Source organism: Amblyomma maculatum, chromosome 10, assembly GCF_055883805.1.
Source record: "Amblyomma maculatum isolate TAMU_Amacu chromosome 10, ASM5588380v1, whole genome shotgun sequence".
Lineage (NCBI taxonomy): Eukaryota > Metazoa > Arthropoda > Arachnida > Ixodida > Ixodidae > Amblyomma > Amblyomma maculatum.
In genome coordinates, this window is record NC_139353.1 from 137,190,566 (window position 1) to 137,212,855 (window position 22,290).

General features: G+C 45.3%; 1 protein-coding gene across 2 annotated transcripts in view; it reads right to left on the minus strand.

The window, feature by feature from the left end:
• Window positions 1-21,252, minus strand: part of LOC146177531 (dehydrodolichyl diphosphate synthase complex subunit Dhdds-like) — a 55,041-nt gene extending 33,789 nt beyond the window's left edge. Inside the window, exons 1-3 of one of the 2 annotated variants that reach the window (XM_084580506.1) lie at window positions 20,937-21,076; window positions 1,206-1,395; window positions 490-632 (exon numbers count right to left, since the gene is read on the minus strand). In XM_084580506.1, coding sequence (XP_084436632.1) covers window positions 490-632; window positions 1,206-1,379 — 317 coding nt within the window. In that variant the 5' untranslated portion in view covers window positions 1,380-1,395; window positions 20,937-21,076. Of the gene's footprint in view, window positions 1-489; window positions 633-1,205; window positions 1,396-20,936 lie in introns of both variants that reach the window. The other variant, XM_084580507.1, reaches the window with a different exon arrangement.
• Window positions 21,253-22,290: the final 1,038 nt, after the last annotated feature.

Consider the following 22,290-nt stretch of genomic DNA (forward strand, 5'->3'; position numbering starts at 1 on the left):
GCAGACACAGGGTTTATGTTCGCAAAATGCGCAAAAAATTGTGGTGTCACCCATGTTTAAGAGAAAGAAGCCAGTCTGCCTCTTCAAACGTTAATATTGCGGCAACACAATCAGGAGGAGCCTAATCTAGCATGCAAAAATATTTTTCCGTCTTTCTGATGCTCAAATGCATTCAGGATCCTGGTTTTTCTATTGATCAAATACGTTACAATAATGAGCCTTCCGTAAACTTGCACAGAACGCGCTCCAAAATCGAAGCTGTAAAGGATACTTTGTGCACCATGATGCTTAGTACATGTAGGCACAGTGGCATAAATGTAAATTTGCGGTTATATGTATTCAATGCGCAACAGGACAGCTATGACATATAATAAAAATTAAAAAGCACCGCCACACATTTTCAAGAGTGCTGTGCTGCTGAACGTGCCTTGGTACCATTTTAATTCCCCGTTAACTTGTAAACTGTTTCTTTCACGGGGTGAGACTCACAGGTTTTCTATGCCTTCCATCCATGTGTCGATAACACCTGAGAGAAGAGCCTGCCTTTCCGATGCGCTACGCTCCATTTGCCGCGCTGCCAAGAAGAATCCCGTCACGCAATGGACGCCTGTGCTGAGACACCATCTACAAACCTGCGAAAGCCGAGGGTGAAAAAGAAGGCCGTGGAAACTGTAATAAACGAAACAATTCATGGGAATACATTGACCGAAACCTGATCTGCAGAGTAAGAACTACAGCACTGACAAAGATACGTAGAATAAAGATGGAGCAAGACAGTGTCGTAACCGCTCAGATCCGCAATCATCAGTCGGACAATTCGAGCACCTTCAGTGCTTTGAGAAGTCAGTGAAGCATTATATAAAGTTTCATGTAATAGCTTGCTTTACTGTGATAATACTACAATTTATTTTATATGTCAATGGCACAACGACAAGAAGCCCTTACAGAGCCCTCCTTATGACACGTTTCAGCTGAACGAAATTTTGCTTGGTGAAACTACTTCACGCTGCTCTAGGCTCTTAGCACTCCAAATCATCGGCAGAAAATCCTCTTTACGTGGCGGTCGCGATATGCTAAATAACCTAGTAAGTTGAAGTTGCCTTTACCTCGCTGCTTATAGGTGCCGAAGAGCCCGTTTTCAGATTTGACACATAAAATGTTTTAATTATAAGGCTTATGCATTGAGATTACTGCCCATATTACACCTGTTCATAGAGGCTCGTCCCCATGACGTAAGTGGAGTGCAGGTCAGTCCTCGTTCGTCTAGAGAAGCGCCTGCTCCCGTCCGGCATGATAGCAACATGATGTGGCACGGTACCCAGCCGCAGGAGCCAGAGGACCGCCGCCTGGTACCACGGCAGCTCACGCTGCCAAAGCATTTCAGGGGTGAATTCTCTGCGAGGAGATGGCTTTCCTTAGAGATGCCATTCAAGACGAGCAGTATAAACACTTGTGTTGCCCTCGTATTTCAGCAAACAAAGGTAATGCACTCCCCAAGTTGTAAATTGTTCTCAGAAGGACAAGAACGTCCGTTGGACTTACTCGTTCAGTTCAGTTCAGTCGTTCAGTCGTGTCCGACTCTTCGTAACCCTATGGACCATGCCACGCCACGCTTTCCGGTCTCTCACTATCTTCCTAACATCACATAACTTCATCTGCAGTGCCTCGAGGATGCCATCTAACCATCGCGTTCGCTGCCTACCCCTTCTCCGGCGACCCTAAATCTTTACCAACATCAAATCTTTCTCCAGCGACTCCTCTCTGCTCACCAGATGACCAAAGTAGCTGAGCTTTAACTTTAGAATTTGACCCTCCAATGAGCAGTCAGGGCTTATGGTCGACAATATCGACTGATTTGATCTTCTGGCAGTCCAAGGAACTCTCAAGAGTCTTCGCCAGCACCACAATTGAAACGCGTCAATTCTTCGGCGGTCAGCCTTTTTCACAGTCCAACTCTCGCATCCATACATCACAACTGGAAAGACCATAGCACGAGTTATACGGATCTTGGTTGGCAGACTAATGTATCTGCTCTTTACTAGGCGGTCAAGGCTAACCATTGCTCTCTTTCCCAGAAGCAGGCGTCTCCTAATTTCATGGCTGCAGTCTCCTTCCGAGGTAATCTTGGAGCCCAAGAAGAGAAAATCTGGCACAGCTTACTCGTACCATACAACAATAATAAAGCGGATTAGATACTCTGCATCCATTCATTGCTCCCTACGTTATTGCGGTGTCTCCCAAAAAACATGGCAGTCGCAGCTCGGCCATGCTCTAAAGGAAGTGTAATGTACGTTTAGTTACACAACTTGACTGGAAATAAAGGCCAAGGAACCTATAATTGAAAACCAATAAGCAGCTTACTTTTATTTCCTTTTCGTGCTGTGCAGTATGGGAAGCAATAAACGTACTGAAATATATGTGAAACGTTATGCAAACTCTTCTTATATTCAATCCAGAGTAGAATTGCCGCAATACTTTAAGAACACATCGAAATCTATAATTATGTAGGCAAAAAATTGCCGACGATTACGTTATTTCCTAATGCGGAATTTGAGCGGATCTTATCAACTGTTTCACCTTTTCGATAGATTGAGGCAAAGATTTCGAGCAAGACACGTATGTAAAATTAGGCATGTTTTAATTTTCTATGCGTATTCCTTCAAGAAACACTCCACTAACAGTTCTTGGCTGTCATGAAAGAAGCATTGTGGTCGGCGAAATGAAGAGAGCAATTAAGTTATTGGGGGGTTGCGGGAGGCAGCGCGTGGGCCCATAGGAACGTTGCGCGACGGACAGATAGCAGCGACTGACTGACGCCGCTAGCGAGTGAAGAAAACGTGACTCTGCGTTTCGGCTTGTGATGCACGCACCGTGATCCACTGATAGCGAGCCGGCGTTTCGGCAACCGGAGAGCACCCTTGCCGCCACACAGGAAGAGAGGGGGGAGGGGGGGGAAGCGCGCGCAGCAATCTGGTAACACGCGCGGTCGCCGCCACGGCCGGAAAGGGGTGGGGGAAGGAGCGCAATGCCCCAGCTGCGGAGCTGGTTACAGGGACAGCCAACGCTGACGCCAACGCCGCCGCCGACGACGACTCGAAACGCAGGAACGGGCGCCAAAGAGCTGGGCTCTAAAAGTAAAATATTTACTCACCGTGTAGATTAGCATAAATTGCACACGACAGAGAATAAGGTGTGTACGGATGCACATTTCGTTCACGAGCTTGTGCTTATTATTATCACCTTAGAAGATTTCACTGTGAATATACAAGATTCGTCGTAGGTCTAAAAGCGAAATACTAGCTTTCGCGCCGCAAATTAATGCTAATATCCTGAGGCCAGGAGGTAGTCTTATTCGAGTTATCGATGATGTGCAGCGATCTAAATCTGGCTACGGAATGGAACCACGTGGGCTTTTCTAACGTGCAATGAGATCTCACAGCATACGAGCGCATAGCTTTTCGCCCCCACCGAAAAGCGACCGCCGAGGCCGGGATTCGATCCCACATTCTTGGGCCTAGTAGGCGAGCGCCCTAACCACTGCGCGACCCCGGTGGGGGCAGACGAAGGAATAAGTAGCGATTACATTATCCCTTACTCGGACACAGCTGTTAGCCTGTTATATACATTCTTGTTAGGGGATATTTGTAAGCTGCGGTTCGTGCCTTTCTCTATCGCACTCCACCCCGTTCTTATTCTCCTGGCCATTTGTCTTACATGGTCGGATCTACTTTCCCTGCACGCCCTCACTAGCTGATTTCCTTGCCATTTATAATATTTGTTTTTCGTCTGTACATGGCTGTTTTAGACAATACTGAAGGATATTTTATTGCGAAAGCAATACTATACGCCAGGTCTCACCACTCGTCACTGTGTCCCGTGTCCGTGGTCCCCGAGCCGGCGCTGCAACGGGCAGGAGCTGCCAACTCGGCTCACTCCTTTCATATGGGAGGGTGATAGCAGAATCAGTCTGCCACAACCGTTTGCATCCTCGTTACCCCTACGACACGCTGGCACGTCCATACGGCTTGGTCAAAGCGCGACTTTATATGTGGGCTGGTAGCTGATGCTCTGGCGTCATACCCTTAAAGGATGAGCTTAAGTGTCCCAAATAATGTAGCACTACACTGACATGGGCGTGATAAGGTTATATTGCACCAGGAAAAAGAAGTTCCCGCCGTTTCTTTAGCAATTCAACTAGGGTTAACAAGAGCTATACTGCTACTAATTTTGATTTTCTTCGATATTAAGTTTTACGCGCACCGCACTGCTTTAGCTGCTTAGGTGCTCGATCATTTTTTTCAGTCTGGCCATTGGGCTAAACAGCACGGCAACGGTTATTAGAAAGTTTGCTAGAATTGTTTTATAGAATTTCAGTACACTTAGTTCAGAAATCTTGGCAGTCAAGATATTTGAATACAACTTGAAAATTCGTGGCAAACAGTCCTGTATAGAGCTTATCTCTCTGGCGAACGACACTCGTATGATTTTATCATTTTTAGTATGAAGGAATATCTTGGTCCTGCAGCTTCTCTCAATAATTCCTAGACTTTAAATTAATCTCTTTTCTAAAACCTGGTCTCGTAATGGCTCCATGCTTCTTGGGCTTTCTCTGAACAAATTAATTTCATGTAATCTATGAAGGCTCTAAGAACGTTGCACCCTGAGTATTTTCCTATCCCCAGGTCGATAGCTTAAATTTTGGCATTTAGTTGATTAATGCTTCAGATTGCCATGAATTTATTAGCGATTGCTTTAGGGAGCGAATGGTAGCATGTTGGTCTCTGTATTTTTTATGTATTGACGTCTGATCTGAACTGGCAGGAAGAAGTGTACGGTTTGGTTTATATGCTGACACAGGCGAGGTGGTAATGCATTAGAGTGTACAGTGCGGTCAGTTTCTTAGTACAATCTCCGTGGTGGCCTTGCACAAACCAACAGTATACCTGATCATCAATAACTCATTTTCTTCTTTATATTGTTCTGAAGGCGTTATTCATCTCTTTTCACTTTCTCGCAAAATGCATATTTGCTCTGCACATCGCCTGCATAGATCCGTAGTACATATTTCTTCTCTTTGAGAGTGCCTTGTTTTCTTTACCTCAGTCTATATGCCGTGAGTTTAGTGCTAATGCCCTAATCCAGCCTTCCTTCTCCTCAAGTCTGTGTGATGGATCCCCGCCTGCGTGTGATAGCAACCGTGACGCGAGCTGCTGTTGAGCCACCAAAGCTGCGAGTGGGACGAGGACATGCACGAGGGACACCTTTGCGTCAAGTCAGCCATTCTTAATGGCTCTTGTGCGCTATTTGTCATGCGGCATCACCAACGAACGTTTATGTGGCGCCGGATTTCCCCTATTTCGTATAAAAAATGGGAGGCAACGACGCATGCATCTCGAAAGTATTCGCCCCTCAATACTGAAATGCCAAACAACCGAAGAGTACGAGCTGCTCAAATGCCAGGAGAACGGGTTGCGAGGACGGTAGCTCACCGTGATGGAAAGCGTGTTAAACGCGCTTTTCTAGCGGAACGTCGTGTCGATGTTGCCCAACCTTTGGTTTAATCTTCCTTAAACGCATATTTATCGTTTACAAATTTTCGCTTTAAAAACTGCGAGAGATACTTATGTGTCAATTGCCCCAGTATGCTTAAATCAAGGCGGACATACCTTACGTGAATGAGCTTTATGATTATGGGAAGACGTAGACAAGTTTTCTTTTTTACTTAATGCGCGATGTTTCACAGTGGAACTGAAGGCTTTTGCATGCAAATGACTTTTTCAATTAATCTGCGTTACGTGTGAAATATTCACAAGGAAAAACGTGAGTCAGAAAGCTCGGTGAGTTGGCTTTCTCCCTTTATATGTTTTGCAAGAATGGGGGGTTTATTCAGCAGATCAACAGGACTTGATCAGCAGGACTGGGCAGATCAGCGGCGAACACAGCGGCAGCGAACACAGTCAGGTCCAGCACGCGCAGCGATCACATGCCACTGACTGGCATGTTCCTCGTGCACTTCTTCCTCTTCACAGTTTATATAATGTCGTCAACACGTGTAGAAATATCCCCAAAACCATGTTATTGCCTTCAAGACTGTCAAATAAAGGAATGTCGATTTCACCAGATGCGTAAGAATCTGGTAGACGCGTTTTAATGTATGCACAATCCAAGTGAATAAATCCAAATGAACAAGCTTTAAAATGCGCAGTTTTTACGCAGAATAATTAAAATCACCCTGTCGTCTAATAACCTTCAACACAGGGCCTCATTTTTTATTTTTGTATTTCGATTTCACAGCGTAATATTGCCCCTTGAAAGTGGAATTGCTAACACTGATTACGTAATTTAGCATTAAGCCGCCTGGTCATCTAGCTTTATCAAGTGTTACTGTAAAATTTACCTTCGCGGACAGCATAGACATATAGTATTTCTTGTAATTCTCAGAGTGGAAGCTTGTAAACAGATAAAAACTCAGCTCTTATGTGAACTAATGCATGCCTCCTCACTAAAATATTCATGCGCTTGGCATATTTGCTTCTCTTTTTTTTTCACTTCACTAGGCTTAAAAACGAGAGCGATAGCCGGAGATAAAGGGGGATAACTGAAGAAGAAATGAGGTTAGTAATTAAAACTCTCGAGTAAACCAAGCTTGTGGTTATGGCGGAATACCATCGAAGGTGCTAAAATACAATATCGACATTCTTTGCTCCCCCTTATGCAACATAATTAACCATGCGATGGTTAGCTCCCAGTATCCAATAAACTTGAAGATTGTCATAGTTGTGCCAGTCTACAAGACAGGAGATCCCAATGACCCCAATAGTTACAGACCTATATCTGTGCTTAGTGTAATCAATACTGTTTTTGAAAAATTAACATCCTTACAATTTAACACATTTCTGTTTGATAATAATTAAATTTGTGCTAAGCAGCATGGCTTTATCTCAGCCGAATCAACAACCACTAATGTCACATCACTTTCTCAACCTATTAACACTGTTCTTCACAAAAATCAAATTGAAATACTAATATTAATCGACATAAAAAAGGCATTTGAGTGCGTCTCTAACTCGAGAACACTGTTGTTCAAGCCGTAATGATAGCCGCGCGTGGTTCTCGGCCTGGCGACGTGAAAAAAGCCAGGAACTTCGAGGTTGTCAAATCCTGTCGTGGCGTGGTCTTACAAAACCTTCTGATACTTTGAGTAAAACAGTCGTAAAGTGAACCATGAGAGCTAAAAAACAGCGCAGACTGCTGAATTGAAGGCAGTCGATTAACACGGATACAACAGGTATCTTACTATTGACGTGAAGGGCATCATGATGGCCGTGAGACATGTCGGCCTTCATTAAAAGCCAGCGTCGTTTTTTGCGCTCGACTGGCGTAACCCTAACGACTTCTGAAGCCGCCCTTACCCTTATACATTACCCTTATCCTTGCAATATCCCTACCTAAACGGCAAATGCAACGTAGTGACTTGAACGTACCCGGAAATAGGAGGACAGCAGTGACGAAACTGACAACTGGAAATGTAGTGACTGGACTGAAGGAAAACGCAGCAGGAATGTTTGATATTAGACGCTCACCTCTGGCAGTCACAAACGTGCGTTACGTGCGATTAAGCTCCATCACGTAAATTGTTCGGGCCAGAGAGTGCAGCAGGTGTTGCTGCGTGTAATCAGAGACAAGGAGGGGGAGACGAGAAAGGATATGGCCACGTGTGCCGGCAAAAGCGCATAGTTTCAAAGCAAGTGATTTCTCCCTGCTGGAAGCCCATTTTCGATTATTAGATTGTCCTCCCTAGGTAGAAGCAGTCATTCGCGTTTTGATGTGACAGGTTCAAAAGCCTCGTTCTTCGTCGACGTAGCCATTGCGAGCAAGCGATTCGGGCGTATCTTTGAAAGGTGCCAGTGGAGAGGGGAAATGGCAGGCAAACTGACTGGGCGCCTGGTTGTGTGGAGTAACGACAACACACGAAGTGGTCCAGCTGGCTTGAACTGCCAGCTGGAGCCTGCCTTTCAGATTATACGGTGAGATGGAAACGGAACCCTGCCGAACATCTGACATGTCCCGCACACTACTTCTTGGCCACAAATGTGCTTGCGTGCGCTTTGGTCAACGCGGGGCTTTATACCTCCGCATTGGGGGATGGCTGCTGATGGCGGTATGTTAACGACCATGTGCGAGATTATTACAGGCAGAAATTGAATGATTAGCATTGAACAAATAGAGTGCGCACGTACTCGAAATCGGATTCGCGAGGTCCGCAGATGGAAGCCATAAACGCTGACAACTGATGTCTTTAAGAGAGAATCTTAGGTGTCAACCGTATAAAGTTTAGCATATTAGACAAACCAGCCAATCGCGGTGGGCGAACCTACGCGTAGGAAAAGCTTTTGAATTTCCAGGATTAGTGCTTACATTCAATCATCAAAAACAGTTATCTTAAAATTGCGTTTTAATATAACTGATTTCACATACACCTCTGCATATACACACTAAACACGAAATACACGAAATAGGAGTGCCAACGGCAGCCATGCGCTTTTTAAGCCCGTGCCATAGGAACAAATTCTTGTTAAAACAAGCACAGAACTTTGTGAGCCCCGAAGCCACTCCATTTGGTCTTCCGCGAAGCTCTGGTAAAGGTTTGATGGAGCTTTGAATCCATGACTCTGAAGGTGTTTAAAAAGCAAAGTATGGCAGTAAAATACAATACTAGAAAGGCCAAAGTGACGCTGTGTTTCGTAAGCATATGCCAGTGAAAAGAGCGCTTCTTGACGTATTTGTTTTATCTGTTTCGCTTTCGAAGCGGCCAGCTTTGTTTTCGGAGATCGATGCACTCAAGAGCAGATGGAGCAAGTATCGAGTTGCGCGCCGAGCGAGGCGGACGGGGCAAGCAGCAACCTCCTTAGAGGCAGGCGGCGGGCCTAATTTACCTCGAATTACGCCGCTGAATGGCGCCCGGCTGGTTGCACGGTTTGACTGCCGCCTCTGCTGAAATAGTTATCGTGAGCGGTGCCTTCGCGTTTTCATCCAACGAGTTCGACGAGAGACTGAGAGTGCAAAGATGCCTGCGCGAGTAAAGCTAAGGATTGTGATGGGGGCAGAAAGTGAAGCGGACGCCGCGTAGGGGTAGGCCTACAGTTCTCAGATTGTTCCTCCATGGCGAGCTCGGCTAACCGTACGTATTCCTTTGAATGGACACGTGAGCGGGGGCACCTCCGCGTCAGCCTCCAACGGTTTCCAAGTGCGACTGAGAATGAAAAGACGCGAGTTGTTCACTTGAGAGGACGTTGTGTGTTGGCTTTTGCTTCGCTGTGACACGACGTCGTTCTGTGCGCAGCGTGCAAGTATTTGTGCATGTTTTGCTGATAATTTCTGCCCTTATATGACAGCTCTGACGGATATGCTTGAAATACAGGTCTTTCTGGGTGGAAACTATCATCAAAATGTTTTTACCTTTGTCGGCCGGGAAATCTTATTTTATGTTTTTCGTTTTGAGCCTTAATCGCGTCGAGCTTGCAGTCAAGAGCGCCTGAGTATGCTGCAGAACAAAGGGGCGTATTAGATCAGGTATTCTGTTTTAGGGACTCGTTGCTTTTGTCATTTGCGGGATTATGCGCTTGCGTTGGAACGACGCATCGTTAGTGCATTGTCACTGGAGCACCTGGGTTATATTTCGCTGAATTCAGCTATTGCGCTTTATGCTAGTCTTCCCATAAGTCTACACCGATGTTTTCTGTTGCCAGTGGAGATAGCGTTTCGGCATGTTTATTTAATTAAGCAATCGCAGGGGCAATTATCATTTTTGTTGGCGTACATATACCTATATAACATCTGCAGCCATTTGCAATCTTCTTGCCTTATCGCCTAACTGGGTGCACGCAATGCTACAACTTATTGTTTTAACGGATCACTTTTTTCTCAGGCTGCCGTCTTCAGAGAAAAATGTTTCTTCTGGGAGCTTTAACCGACCTGCGTTTTGTCTCGCCAGATGTTTCTGGGGCTTGTTTTCGTGGCTTTCAAGCAAAAATTGCCATGCACACGGGCGGTCAGAAATTCAATTAGCTTTTTATTCACCATAGCTCCAAGTTGACAGTTTCCTGTGGAATATTGCCCTTATAAATTACACATCACTGTCATGAATGAAAATGGCCAATGTCTAGGTTTTCTGTCAAAGAAAATTGCATTTTTATGACTCTGTCCCTTCTCGTCCCTTTTTCCGTCTTGACTGATTATGTTTGAGCTTTAGGAGTTGATACTTTTTTATGAAATACAAGTCCACAGTCCCGGACATATAACATTGGGGAACACGTTTTAGCTAGCAAGCAGCTGTTAAGGTTTATCGAACGAAAATATAGGAAGTACTTTAAACATTTGTTACCCCTTGTCGCTGGTGATTAGAGCGTGAACTAAACAACCGTCGTATTTTCTGTGCGGAATGCATGAGAAAGTTTCGAATGCCGAAGCGTGGTGCCTAAATTTCTCGCCACAACTTTTCTTGTTTACGTGTACTTACAGTAGCTCTTTTTCTCGCTTCCTGGATTCTCAATATTTTATTCTTGCCTTATGAATGCTGTTTGGAATGAACGAGAATTGTGCCTTTCTGGGTCCAGAAACTTCATGTTGAGCGCGGACCTGTACTTATTCTGTGTGGCAGTTTTTGTTTTAGATTTTTTTTAGCTCATGTTTAAATAAACGCACTTTATAAAAGATGGTTTCCAATGTTACTTCCTCTGTTTCTTGTATGGTTTGTGTAATTTTTTACAGCCGGGTAGGAACCACGGTAGAGCAGAATCGAAGGTTATTGTAGGATATCTAGACGGCAGCCATTGCCACTGCTGTTAGGTTCGATTGAATTTCGCAATTACACAGCGCAAATGTCTCCATGGGCCTCGTTTTGTTTCCGCTCAATACGGTGACAGGCTGCGCGTGACCTTGACGTCATGCTATGTATGGCATCGCAATGTAGCAAAGCCAGCATTCAGAAGGATTTAAAGGCAGCGATCCGACGCGTTTTCTTCTGACGTCTTCGTACATTTCCTTGCAGCACTACTTCTTAAAGATGCTCGTAGAATATATCTGGCGGATATACCGCGCCTTCTAGGTCCTTTTGCTCTTACGGAGTCTTGCCAAAAAGCACAGTTCCGCATATTATTTACTAACAGGGTGAGAACACCAAAGGTCAAGCGCATCGGATTGCTGCCTTTACCTCTTTGGGGACATCGGCAGGGCGACATCGTGGCGCCGTGCACATACACGAAGCCGTCATGCACAGCGTGTCCCTTACTCGACTGCAACGAACAGTTACATGTGCCGGCGGTGAGCGCTCTGTAACTGCTGAATTGAATGCAACCTAATAGCATTAGTAAAGGCCGCAGTAAAAGCGTCTCATTTCAGCCGCAAATGAACGTATTTTTAGCAGTGAGCATATGCACCCTATACCAGGCTTAAGTGATCCGCATATTTGGGAGTAAAATCTAATCCATATCACCTCTCGCTGCATGCCGTAACTGCTCCTTTTCTTTTTTTTTTTTTTGAGAGTGAAGATCTACCACAAATGAACTCCCGCGACCACCCTAGCGTTCTAAATCGAACCTCGTTTAGGGAGGTCATTAATGGGCAAGTTACTTACTCCGGTTTGGGTTGCTTCGTGTTTAGTGTGTATATGCGCAAGGAATTTGGTTTGATAGAGAGCTGTAGATAGGTCGCCGCGTCTTAAAGTGCATAATACAAAAGCAACCGAAAGTACTAGCTTTGAAGACCAGTGTCTTACACGTGTCTATAGCGACGTGTTACTAAGCATTGGCTTTCTGACTGGCCTTTTACGGGACAGTGTTTCCGGCACCTTCGGATGAGTATGAGGAAATAAAAAATAATAAACGGCTTCTGACGTAGTTCTTATTTCGCTAATACGGATAATTAAAAAATGGCAGCTGTTCAGAACTTCGCTGGTGCTAAATTCCCATTGTCTGCGCAGGAGAAGGCTGAATTATCTCACATTGCCGCCATGCAGGAATAGTGCTGAGAGGGCGGCCTCACAGCTCCAGATATTAGTCGCTTACAGACCTGTTAAGCCAAGACCGTAGGAGCCCCATTCTCCAAAATGTCACGTATCGCTGATGTGGGCGGAAAATTAAGAGCGACGAGGTCTGCGGCACAGCTTACACGACATGGCCCATTTGGCAGGAGTTAGGAACGGAACCTGGGAGACTTGGATCTTAGGTCAAACACGTTACCCTAAGGTCACGCAGGCACGCCCGTACGGCTTGTTGGAAGCCAGGATTCATATTGTCAGTGGTGAAAATATTGAAGCAATAATGGCCGATTAGGCAGCCTACGGTCACACACGCACTTCTCTTCGCCTCTCCACGAGGGAGCCACACAGATGACAAGCACCGATGCCTCTCTGACAGTTCTCACAATGCATGCGGTGTTGCCCCCTCCTCAGGAGGACAACGCTCCCGGTTCTAAACAAAGAGAAGAAGAAGAAAAAGAGAAGTTTTCTAGATCACTGCAGAATCTGCAGCTGGAGAAATACGTAAGCCTTAGGGTTGCAGTGGGGTCCGCGAGATGTTTCAGTGGATTCCGCAAGTGACAGATACTGCGCCTTTTCTTTTTCTGTAAACCAAATATTAAGCGCTAGTAAACTTTGATGTGTTGAACGGAACGCTGGTTATGGCCAACCACCCACACGGCCAACAATGTCCGACGGACGTCCGGTTATGATCCGTACGTCCAAAGCCGGAACCGGACATCCTCAGGAAGATCGAAGCGCATCCGAAAACGGACATCCGATGGACTTACTAGGGTCTTCCTGCTCCGGATCAATTTTCAGAGGCACTTTTTTCAGACAGTAAGAAGTAATATAGTTTGTGTGTGGCCGCTGTAGAAGGTTACTACGATAATGGGAAAGCCTCCAAGAGGGAACACGATTTGAAATTCGGGAGCGAATGAGTTCATCGTGAGGATATCGTTACATTACGAAAAGCAGTGCATAGACAAGTAAACAAGATTATCCTACAGACTGCGTTTTTCAATAACAAGAGTTCGCTCGAGAAACTGACTGAGCTGCTGCTATCTCATGAGCACACGTACGAATACATGCACGGCATATATATTGGATTCTTCCACACAGGTGCATGAGCACAGTTGTTGCGCACTTTTCATACATCAGCCGCACGTGTTCGCGAAGTTCGTGCTTAAGTAGAAGCCTGCTGTTCCTGTATACCGAACCCTGAATGTACCATTTCAAACACCAGCTTTGAACAAATTGTATTGTGATTATACCTACTACACTTGTCTTGAACCAATGATTTTAAATATATGTTTGGTGTGTAAAGGTGCTTTTCCCTCAATTCTAACTTTATCAGCTTCAGTAATAAAAAAAAATGATAACTTCGACCTGCGTGTTTGAAGATTAAGACATGCTTCCGTGACTTTACCGGATTCGCCATGTTTGTTTACATCCGTCAGCCCTGCTTGGCTTGAATCTTGTCTTGGCTAGCAAAAAAATAAAACTGATTAATAAATAAGATAAAAATAAAAGTTTTTGATAGAAAAAACTTGAAAGCATTTTACAACCTCACGTTAAATTTACATACACTTCAAATGCTAAACTGATAATCACAGCCACAACCAGCCATATGTTTAGCCACAATGCAGCCAAAGCTATCCAACGCCATGGATTATGTCTCGCATACAGTGAACTCTCTCGCAGTCGCGCGGGAAACTTCGTCTGGAATAGTTTGCGTATCGTCTGCTCGACCACCATTACGTCACTTGACACTTGCTAGCTTTGATCGCTGCTGACCGAGACGATCGGATAGTTTGGCTGTGTGGTCCCCAGATTCTTAATCCAAAGCATCCAGCAGCAAGGCAGTGAGTTATCGGCTTTTTAATCATTCTGTGATACTGTGTCAGGTTTTCTTGTAATTAGGAGCGCTGTATGTTTTTCATTGTTGATTTTTTTGTGCGGTTTGATTCTTGGTGACAGCAGACAATCATTAGATTATTTATCCGTCATGTATTGTATTTATCCGTCATGGCCAGTGACAGAAAGCGTTTGCATATTTTAGAAAAGGCAACGAGGCAAACCAGAGAGATCATGAACCTTCTTGGAGAACAAAGTAGCTTAGCTAGCGTCGAAAATCCAGCACCTATGTCAGACGTCGATGACAGCCCTTCTTACGAATGGCAATGCAAACCCATGGGCGGCAATCACGTTCCATTGGGGACGGAGGTGCGTGCTGGTTCAAGTTTAGCTCTCAGCGAGAATTTAACTGACCCGCTGCGGACAGTGCCGAACATAGTCCGGGACGTGTGCGGTAGTTCGCCAGTAACTGAACCAGGTCCTGACAGCATCGGCTCTACTGAGCCGATACCGTGGTCTGAACACGACTTTTTATGACAGCTGCAAATCTGGGCAGTGGCCCACGGGATTCATAGTGAGGCCTTGAGCGATCTGCTGAAGATTTTAAAACGACATGCATGCCATTCTTTTCTCCCAGCCGATGCTCGCACGCTTTTGAAAACTCGATCCGCAGGGCCATGCTCGGAAATTTCTGTTACAGATCTTTCGCCTGGTCAGTTCTGCCACTTTGGTCTTGAGAGAAATATCCTGCATGCAGTGACAAGTTCCCTTCATGAGCTGCCGAAGTCATTAGTTGTGTCATTGAACATCGATGGATTACCATTGACACAAAGCTCTAATCTCCAGCGTTGGCTGGTTCAGTGCATGATTGTCAATTTCGGCAAGCAGCTACCTTTTGTTGTGAGTGCTTTTTCTGGCCCTAGCAAGCCAGATTCTGCAAACTAATTTTTGCAGCCACTTGCTACGGAGCTGAAGGGGCTTCTCGAAAATGGTTTGTGTATCAAAGACTGCAGTGTTTCTGTGTCCCTAAAGGTTATCATTTGTGATGCCCCAGCCCGCTCATTTATTTTGTACTCCAAAGGGCACAGTGGGTACAGCTGTTGTCCGAAGTGCATCTGTGAGGGTTCGTACAGGGCAGGGAAGGTAGTCCTCTTGGATGAAAATTGTGCACTACGAACAGACTCCATTTTTCGTGCACAAGAGGACTCTGATCACCACAGGGGCACATCTGTCCTTACTGAGCTCCCAATTGATATGGTGCGTGACATCCCACTCGACTACATGCATGTCGTACTTCTTGGGGTTGTTAAGAAGCTGCTGTTACTTTGGGTTTCAGGGCCTCTAGAGGTTCGTGCTGGTCCACAGGAACGTAGACTGATTAATGAAGCGAGCGAACAGTTAAAAGACTATATTCCCCGAGAGTTTGCTAGGTCACCACGATCACTGAGCGAAATTCACCGTTGGAAGGCGGCAGAATTTCGCCTGTTTTTGTTTTACACCGGGCCACTCGTTTTACATAGTGCACTGAAACCAGAGCTGTACCACAACTTCCTTGCACTGCATGCTGCACTTTCCATACTGGTAAGTAATTATCTTTGTGGCCCACATGCTGAAGATGCGGATGCCCTCCTGAGAAACTTTGTATCTGCCTTTATGAAGCTGTATGGAGAAAGTGAAATGTCTTTCAATGTTCATTGCCTCATTCATATGGCAGCAGATGCGAAAGCACATGGGGCCATTGATGCATTCAGCGCATTTGCATTTGAAAACAACATGCGCCATATCAAAAAAGACATTCGAAAGCATGAGAGGCCTCTTCAACAGCTGCGAAACAGATTCATTGAAAGGATGCAGCTGCCAAGAAGCATTCAAGAAGAGCCAAAAGGAATCGAGCTCACGCAGGCACACAATTCACAGCTGTTGCCAGCACAGTGCAGATTGCCTGGTTACTGCATGGCGAAATGCAAGAATTTAATTTTTGCCACATCGAAGGGAGACAATTGCATCATTGCAGATGGTGACATCGTTGTTGCGCAGGCCTTTTCACATTTGAAGGCAACCAGCGAAGTCTGTGTTGTAGGGCAAGAATTCCAGTATAAGGAAGACTTCTACATCCTTCCTTTTGAGGCATCAAGGATTGGGATTTGTTTAGTGTCAGGACTGTCTAGAACAAATGTGTGGGTCCTGCAGAACCCTAAAAAATGGTAATGTTTCCTCATGCTGGAAAATTTCTGGTTCTTCCAGAAATTCACACAACCTGAGCCACTTTGGGCAGGTACAGCTCCCTGTAAAATTGTAAATTGAGGGATGCTGTAGGAGACTACCTGGTGTTCTTTAATGTACACTAACATCGCACAGCACATACAAATTTTTGTATTTTTGCCTCTCTCTGGATACGTCGGTCGTGGCCAGGAATGAACCCATTACTTTTGGATCAGCAGCCAAATGCCAAAGCTACTCAGCCACTGCAGCGTGTACAGAAATGGCCCCTGTTGTTCTTTCACTGCTCCATGAAGTTTGTGCTTTGAAAAGAACTGTTCCAAGTGTTCCATTTATTATGTTTTGTGGACATTGTAAAGGGCTGTTAAAATTGTTTGCAGATGTATGCAATTGTAGAATTTACCACATAAAATGAAATAGAGGTTGTATTATCATCATGGGTGAATGGAAGCCTGTGCATGTGGCCAAAAGTTCCGGCGCACAAGCTGAAAGCGATGCTTTTGAAGCAAACTCCGTGCTCATCTTCACCACCATGGGAGCAGTACGAGGTTCTAGTGAAAGAACTGTTCGGTGAGTATTTATGTTTCCATTCATATTGTTACGGACGAGCAACGAAGAAGAAGCGGCGGGCAGTGGCGCGGGCAGGAGCGCTCGCGCTAGGCCCGCTAACATATTCATTAAACGTCATCTACCATCGCCATCGGTCATGTTCTGTCTCCTGTCTTCATCGGCTTGCCGCATCGTAACATTTGGTTGGAGGTGCTGGGTATGATCACCCCTTCATCCTGGACCGGAGCTTCGGTGGCCTGCGACTTCTTGCGCCGTCAGCTGAAGGTTAGGAGGCGTCGCATGGCTGTTCCCCAGCCTGACGGACCCAGCAAGACCTTGCCGTTCCTCCGCCCCGTTCCCCGCCCCGACCACAAGACACGACGAAGGAGATACTGACCCGAGACGCTACACATGACCACAAGACACTAGAAGAGACCCGACGACCATATATGACCCCATTGACCAGATGTGCTGACCTAAGGCCCCACCGACCCGAGACACCGCTACACTTCAAGACGTTCTCCCCTGCCTATGCCATGCGGTGCGTGCCTTGGCCTTCGCCATCGAGTCGTGGCAACGTGTGGCCCGAGAGTGCCCTGAGCCAAGGTTCATCAGGAATCACCGTGCCGGCAAGCCGTTCTATTCTTCCTTCTTCCTCTTCTTCTTCAAGCATCTAGACACGCCCATCATCATAACATGGAATCATCAACATCGCTAAACTTCCTCGTCCACGATCGGGACGATCGCTCGGTGGCCCCGGGTCATGTTACGGACGAGCAACGAAGAAGAAGCGGCGGGCGGTGGCGCGGGCAGGAGCGCTCGCGCTAGGCCCGCTAACATATTCATTAAACGTCATCTACCATCGCCATCGGTCATGTTCTGTCTCCTGTCTTCATCGGCTTGCCGCTTCGTAACAATATTCTGTAGTTCTCTGTCCTAGGGCACTACTTTGGCATATTAACAGCAAGCTTTTTGTTAACTTCATAGTACTGCACTTACTGCTAAGTGCCTTTTCTGCACTTACTGCTAAGTGCAGTAATAATTTTTTTTGTGTACAGAATCATAGGCAGAAGCGAGAAAAAAACTGAACAGGTGTCAGTACACCTCAGACCTGGCAAGCGAGGCAGAACCTTCCCAAAAAAGGAAAAGGAAGCCAACAGCCAGGTGGGACAGCAGCACCTCAGAAGGCAGTTCTGATTCTTTTTTTCCGGACATACCCCCAGACTTTCCCGAGGGTAAGGCTTCGTGTAGAACTTGGTTTTATTAAACACATAATTAGGTGCATGCATTTTCTTTTAAGCTATTTTAAAAAAACAGTGCTACATAATATAGAAAACCTTGCTTTGGGTCTCTGCTGATGTGCAGCTTGTGCTACTTCTGGAGGGTCTGCTCCAAGAAAGTCTGCTGGAACCCAGTCTGGTGAGTTTAGCTATTTTAGGCAGTCAGTGCGCATGTATATTTTGACGTTTACACTAGACATGAAACATTTAGTGGCACTTGGCATGCATGCCCAGACTCAGTGCATTTAATGATCTGAAATGCAGGTTTTTTTGCTCTCATTATGGGTAATTAGCACAGTAATATATTTAACTGCATGAGTACCTGCTGCATAGCAGCATAAAGCCTACGTTTTCTTACAATGGTCTTTCTAGATAATTAATTTGAGGAGGTGAAACATGCAGTATATGTTTGTTTTATGCAGTGGCACGCAGGCCGATCGCGAGAAAGAACAGCAGGCAGATATTTGAAATGCACTCTACCAGCCGAAATGCTCATGATGAGGACCCTCTCAGTGAGCCCATACAAGATGAAGGTGGCACTGCTACAGGTCAGGCTTTGAAAGCTTAATTATTTCAGCTTGCAGTATGTTCTTTTCTATTATGCAGGTCAGCCATCTAGTTCGCTGCCTCTTTGAGAGGACAGACTTGCACAGCACTCAGGTAGTTGTAATTCTTGTTTTTACAACTTTTGCATGCATGTGCAATGGAACTGTTACAATGGCTAATGAACATTTTCGATGACTATTGCTGCTCTTGGCATGGCTACATCCACTGCAGGACAGATACCTCTTTCATTGGCCTACACTTTGCTCTCCTGTAAATTTCTTATTCTCATATACATAACGGACCTTGTTCACTAGTTCAGCAGGGAACATGGTTGAGATGCTTGGAATCTACACTAGCTAAGGGACTGTCAATTTTCTCGTCTCTGCATTATTACATGTCATGACCCAGTTCATTTGCTTGATTTCAGCTAAGATACCGTTATAACTAGTGTTTAATATTGTCAAAACTGCAAATAATGCAGGGCAGCCAGTGGGTAGGCGACGTCAATTTCAGCATGTGCCTGGAGAACACTCATGTAATTATCACCCTTTTCCTTTCCCTTGCTTATGCACGAGCTGAAGAAATTGTTTCAAGCGTAAAAATTCGGGGTTTTTTGTTTTTACTAATTGCCATCTAATGTCAAGTAGGCTGGCCACTGAGTACACGCCCACCTGCATTGGAAGATATTCAAAGAACACCCTGGTAATTGCCTGCTCTTTTTCAACTTTTACATTACACAAGTCATTGCTGCTCGAGGCATGCATTCAGTTGAAAACATAGTGCTACCTCATGTTACGTTGTGTATTAATTTCAGCAATTGATATTTCAGCGCCAAGTCCTCCTGCTTTGCAAGATGGCGGTAAGCTGAATGCGTTTGTACAGGCGAAACGGTTCCCAAGTTTTATTAAATCTCGCCGTGCAGCCTCACCTCTGTTTTGCGCTGTGTTTTCAGCAGTGTTTCTGATGTGGACTTAAGCATCCGTTGAATTTTTCTTAATCTCTCAAGGAATATAAGCCGGAGGGAGCATTTGTGTGTGAGGTGAGGTAGGAAAAAGGGCGTAGCTGATTTGTATGCAATATTTATCACATGGTATATGTATGGACAGCAGTTGCTGCAGTCGGCCTTCATCTCTTCCTTCTATTTTATCAATCTACAGCAGTTGCCTCTTTTGGTTAGTGTCGTGATGCACTAAAGCATAAACACAGTTCCGCAGTATTAATATGAGCCATCCTTGAGCAGCCGTTTCTGAGCTTACAAACTGCAGATGGAAGAGCAGCTCAGCCTGGCTATGCGCTTGTAATACAGAGATCCTTAGTGTATGTAATTTTATTCAGAATTTCAGGCTCAAGTGCTGAGGCTGCTCAGTGTCATAAGGCTGGGAATAAAGCATCTCGTGACCTCGATAGATGACTTGGTGGCTTCTCGTGCGCCCGTTTCTGCCATGCCAGCTCCAGTTCTGCAGCAGCCGCTGGATACTGTGATTGCCCTCAACCAATTCGAAGGCTCGCTTACTGCATCCAGTGCTGATGCTTTGGTATGTAAACATATTCGTGAAGATTTTTGATGTTTACAGCTGCATACAACGTTTACAAAATGGGTAGAACATTTTTGGGCAGCTTTTAAATACGCTAGTTTAAAATTTGGCTGCAGTGAAATTGAATTTTGCTGGGCATACTAAGGCACAGTGTTCTGATATAATGTTAGTTTTACGATTTTACATTCTTCTACACATAACATATGTGTGCCAATATATACAAGCACACATACTTGTTGATGTTTTTATTTTAATACTGTGACCCGGAAAGTGAGCATGATTGCTTCATGGACAGTATTAATATTTATTGGCCTATGGGGATCTATTATCACAAGCAATATAACCCATAGTATGTCATGAGTAAATGAACTAACTTACCCACCCACCTAAAACTACATTGATGCCCCTTTATATAGAGCATGTAGTTTGCACTGACATTTCAGGCTGCTTGCCGCTTTTATTGATCTAGGAATTTATTTATTTTATTTATTTACAATACCCTTTAAGGGGGAGAAACAATAATGTACGCTCACATGTAAGACAGGATGCAAAAAAAACACAGCAGGCCTATACAGAAGAAACAGCGGCAGAAAGTGCATCGTAATTGTTAGTACAAGCAACGTCACTCGGCATTTCATTCCAAAGTGACACAATTTCTGTCACTGTAATTTATTTGCAGCTCATTGAGTGTGCAAGTACTTAAGGTTGGGGGCTGTTGTGCTTGCCTCGCAGCTTTGTGCTTTATATATAACTCCCTCCTGGAATAACAAGTGCAATCATTGTGGTATACTGCAGGTTGCAGAACTGGCCCAGCTTGGCGGGCGAGATGCAGGCACCGCCACAAAGCGGATGCTCGCGAACATTATGACAGACACACTGGCATCCGAATATTCCTGGATGGGGAAGAAAGAGAAAAAAAGTTTCGTGACTTACGGATCTGCGAGCTGATGTACGGTGATGTGCGAGCTGATGTACGGGATCACAACAGCAGCAGCGACAGCAAAGTGTGCAGCATCTAAGTTGCCCCTTATTCTTGCGCAGGCCGATTCCCGACGCAGCTAAGCTCATATTCCATTTTCGTCTGCTACCATCACCTATAAGCCGCACCACCCCACAAACCGACGACACGTGTAAGGTTTTCTGCAACTGCGCACGCCCAACCTTCCGGAAACAGTCCTGCTGGCCTTCCGGGAGCCCCTGCCTATAAATTCAAGTCGCAATCTGCAGATCATCACAACAGCAGCAGCGACAGCAAAGTGTGCAGCATCTAAGTTGCCCCTTATTCTTGCGCAGGCCGATTCCCGACGCAGCTGAGCTCATATTCCATTTTCGTCTGCTTCCATCACCTATCAGCCGCACCACCCCACAAACCGACGACACGTGTAAGGTTTTCTGCAGCTGCGCACGCCCACCCTTCCGGAAACAGTCCTGCTGGCCTTCCGGGAGCCCCTGCCTATAAATTCAAGTCGCCATCTGCAAATCATCACAACAACAGCAGCAGCGACAGCAAAGTGTGCAGCATCTAAGTTGCCCCTTATTCTTGCGCAGGTTAGTCCTGTCACTATATGCTTATTTCTTTATTTCTTATCAATTCATTGTTCTGCTGTCGCAGCTGCTGCTCTGGTTATTCGTTTTTATTGACCATGCACTGCTGTTCCTAACTAACGAAAAAGATTGAGCCTACAATTTCAGCGCTGTCTTTAATTTTGCTCTGCATATCGCAAGCGATATGTCAGTTAAAGAGGCCGACCTCCACAAGTTCAAAGAGGAAATAAGGCAAGAGCTGAAAGTGTTTCGCGAGTCCATAGAAAGGGATTTGCGCAGTGAGATACGGGATTTGAAAACTGAACAGAGAAATTTGGTTCAGAGCCTTGAATTTGCTCACGGAACAATCGAGGAACTGAAGCAAAAACCGGAGGCAGAAATCTTGAAGAGAGAAGATCTGGCTACGCAAAATGAATCCTTCCCCGAAAATTGCTTTGCAGCAGAAACTAAAATTCAAGTACTTGAAGACCGAATGGTCTCTCTGGAACAGTATTCTCCGAAAGCAAACATCGAATTTCAGGGTGTTATTGAACAAGAAATTGAAAGCTTGCCAGATTTGCTTTCTAAGATCGGTTGTGCTGTGAACGAACCAATAACGGAAAGCGATATAGAAGTCTGCCATCGAGTGCCCACGCGAAAGAATGATAAGACAAAAAGCATCGTCGTACAGTTTAAAACACGCACGAAACGTGATGCCGTTTTAAGGAAAGCAAAGAAAGCGCGCCTGACAAATGATGACCTC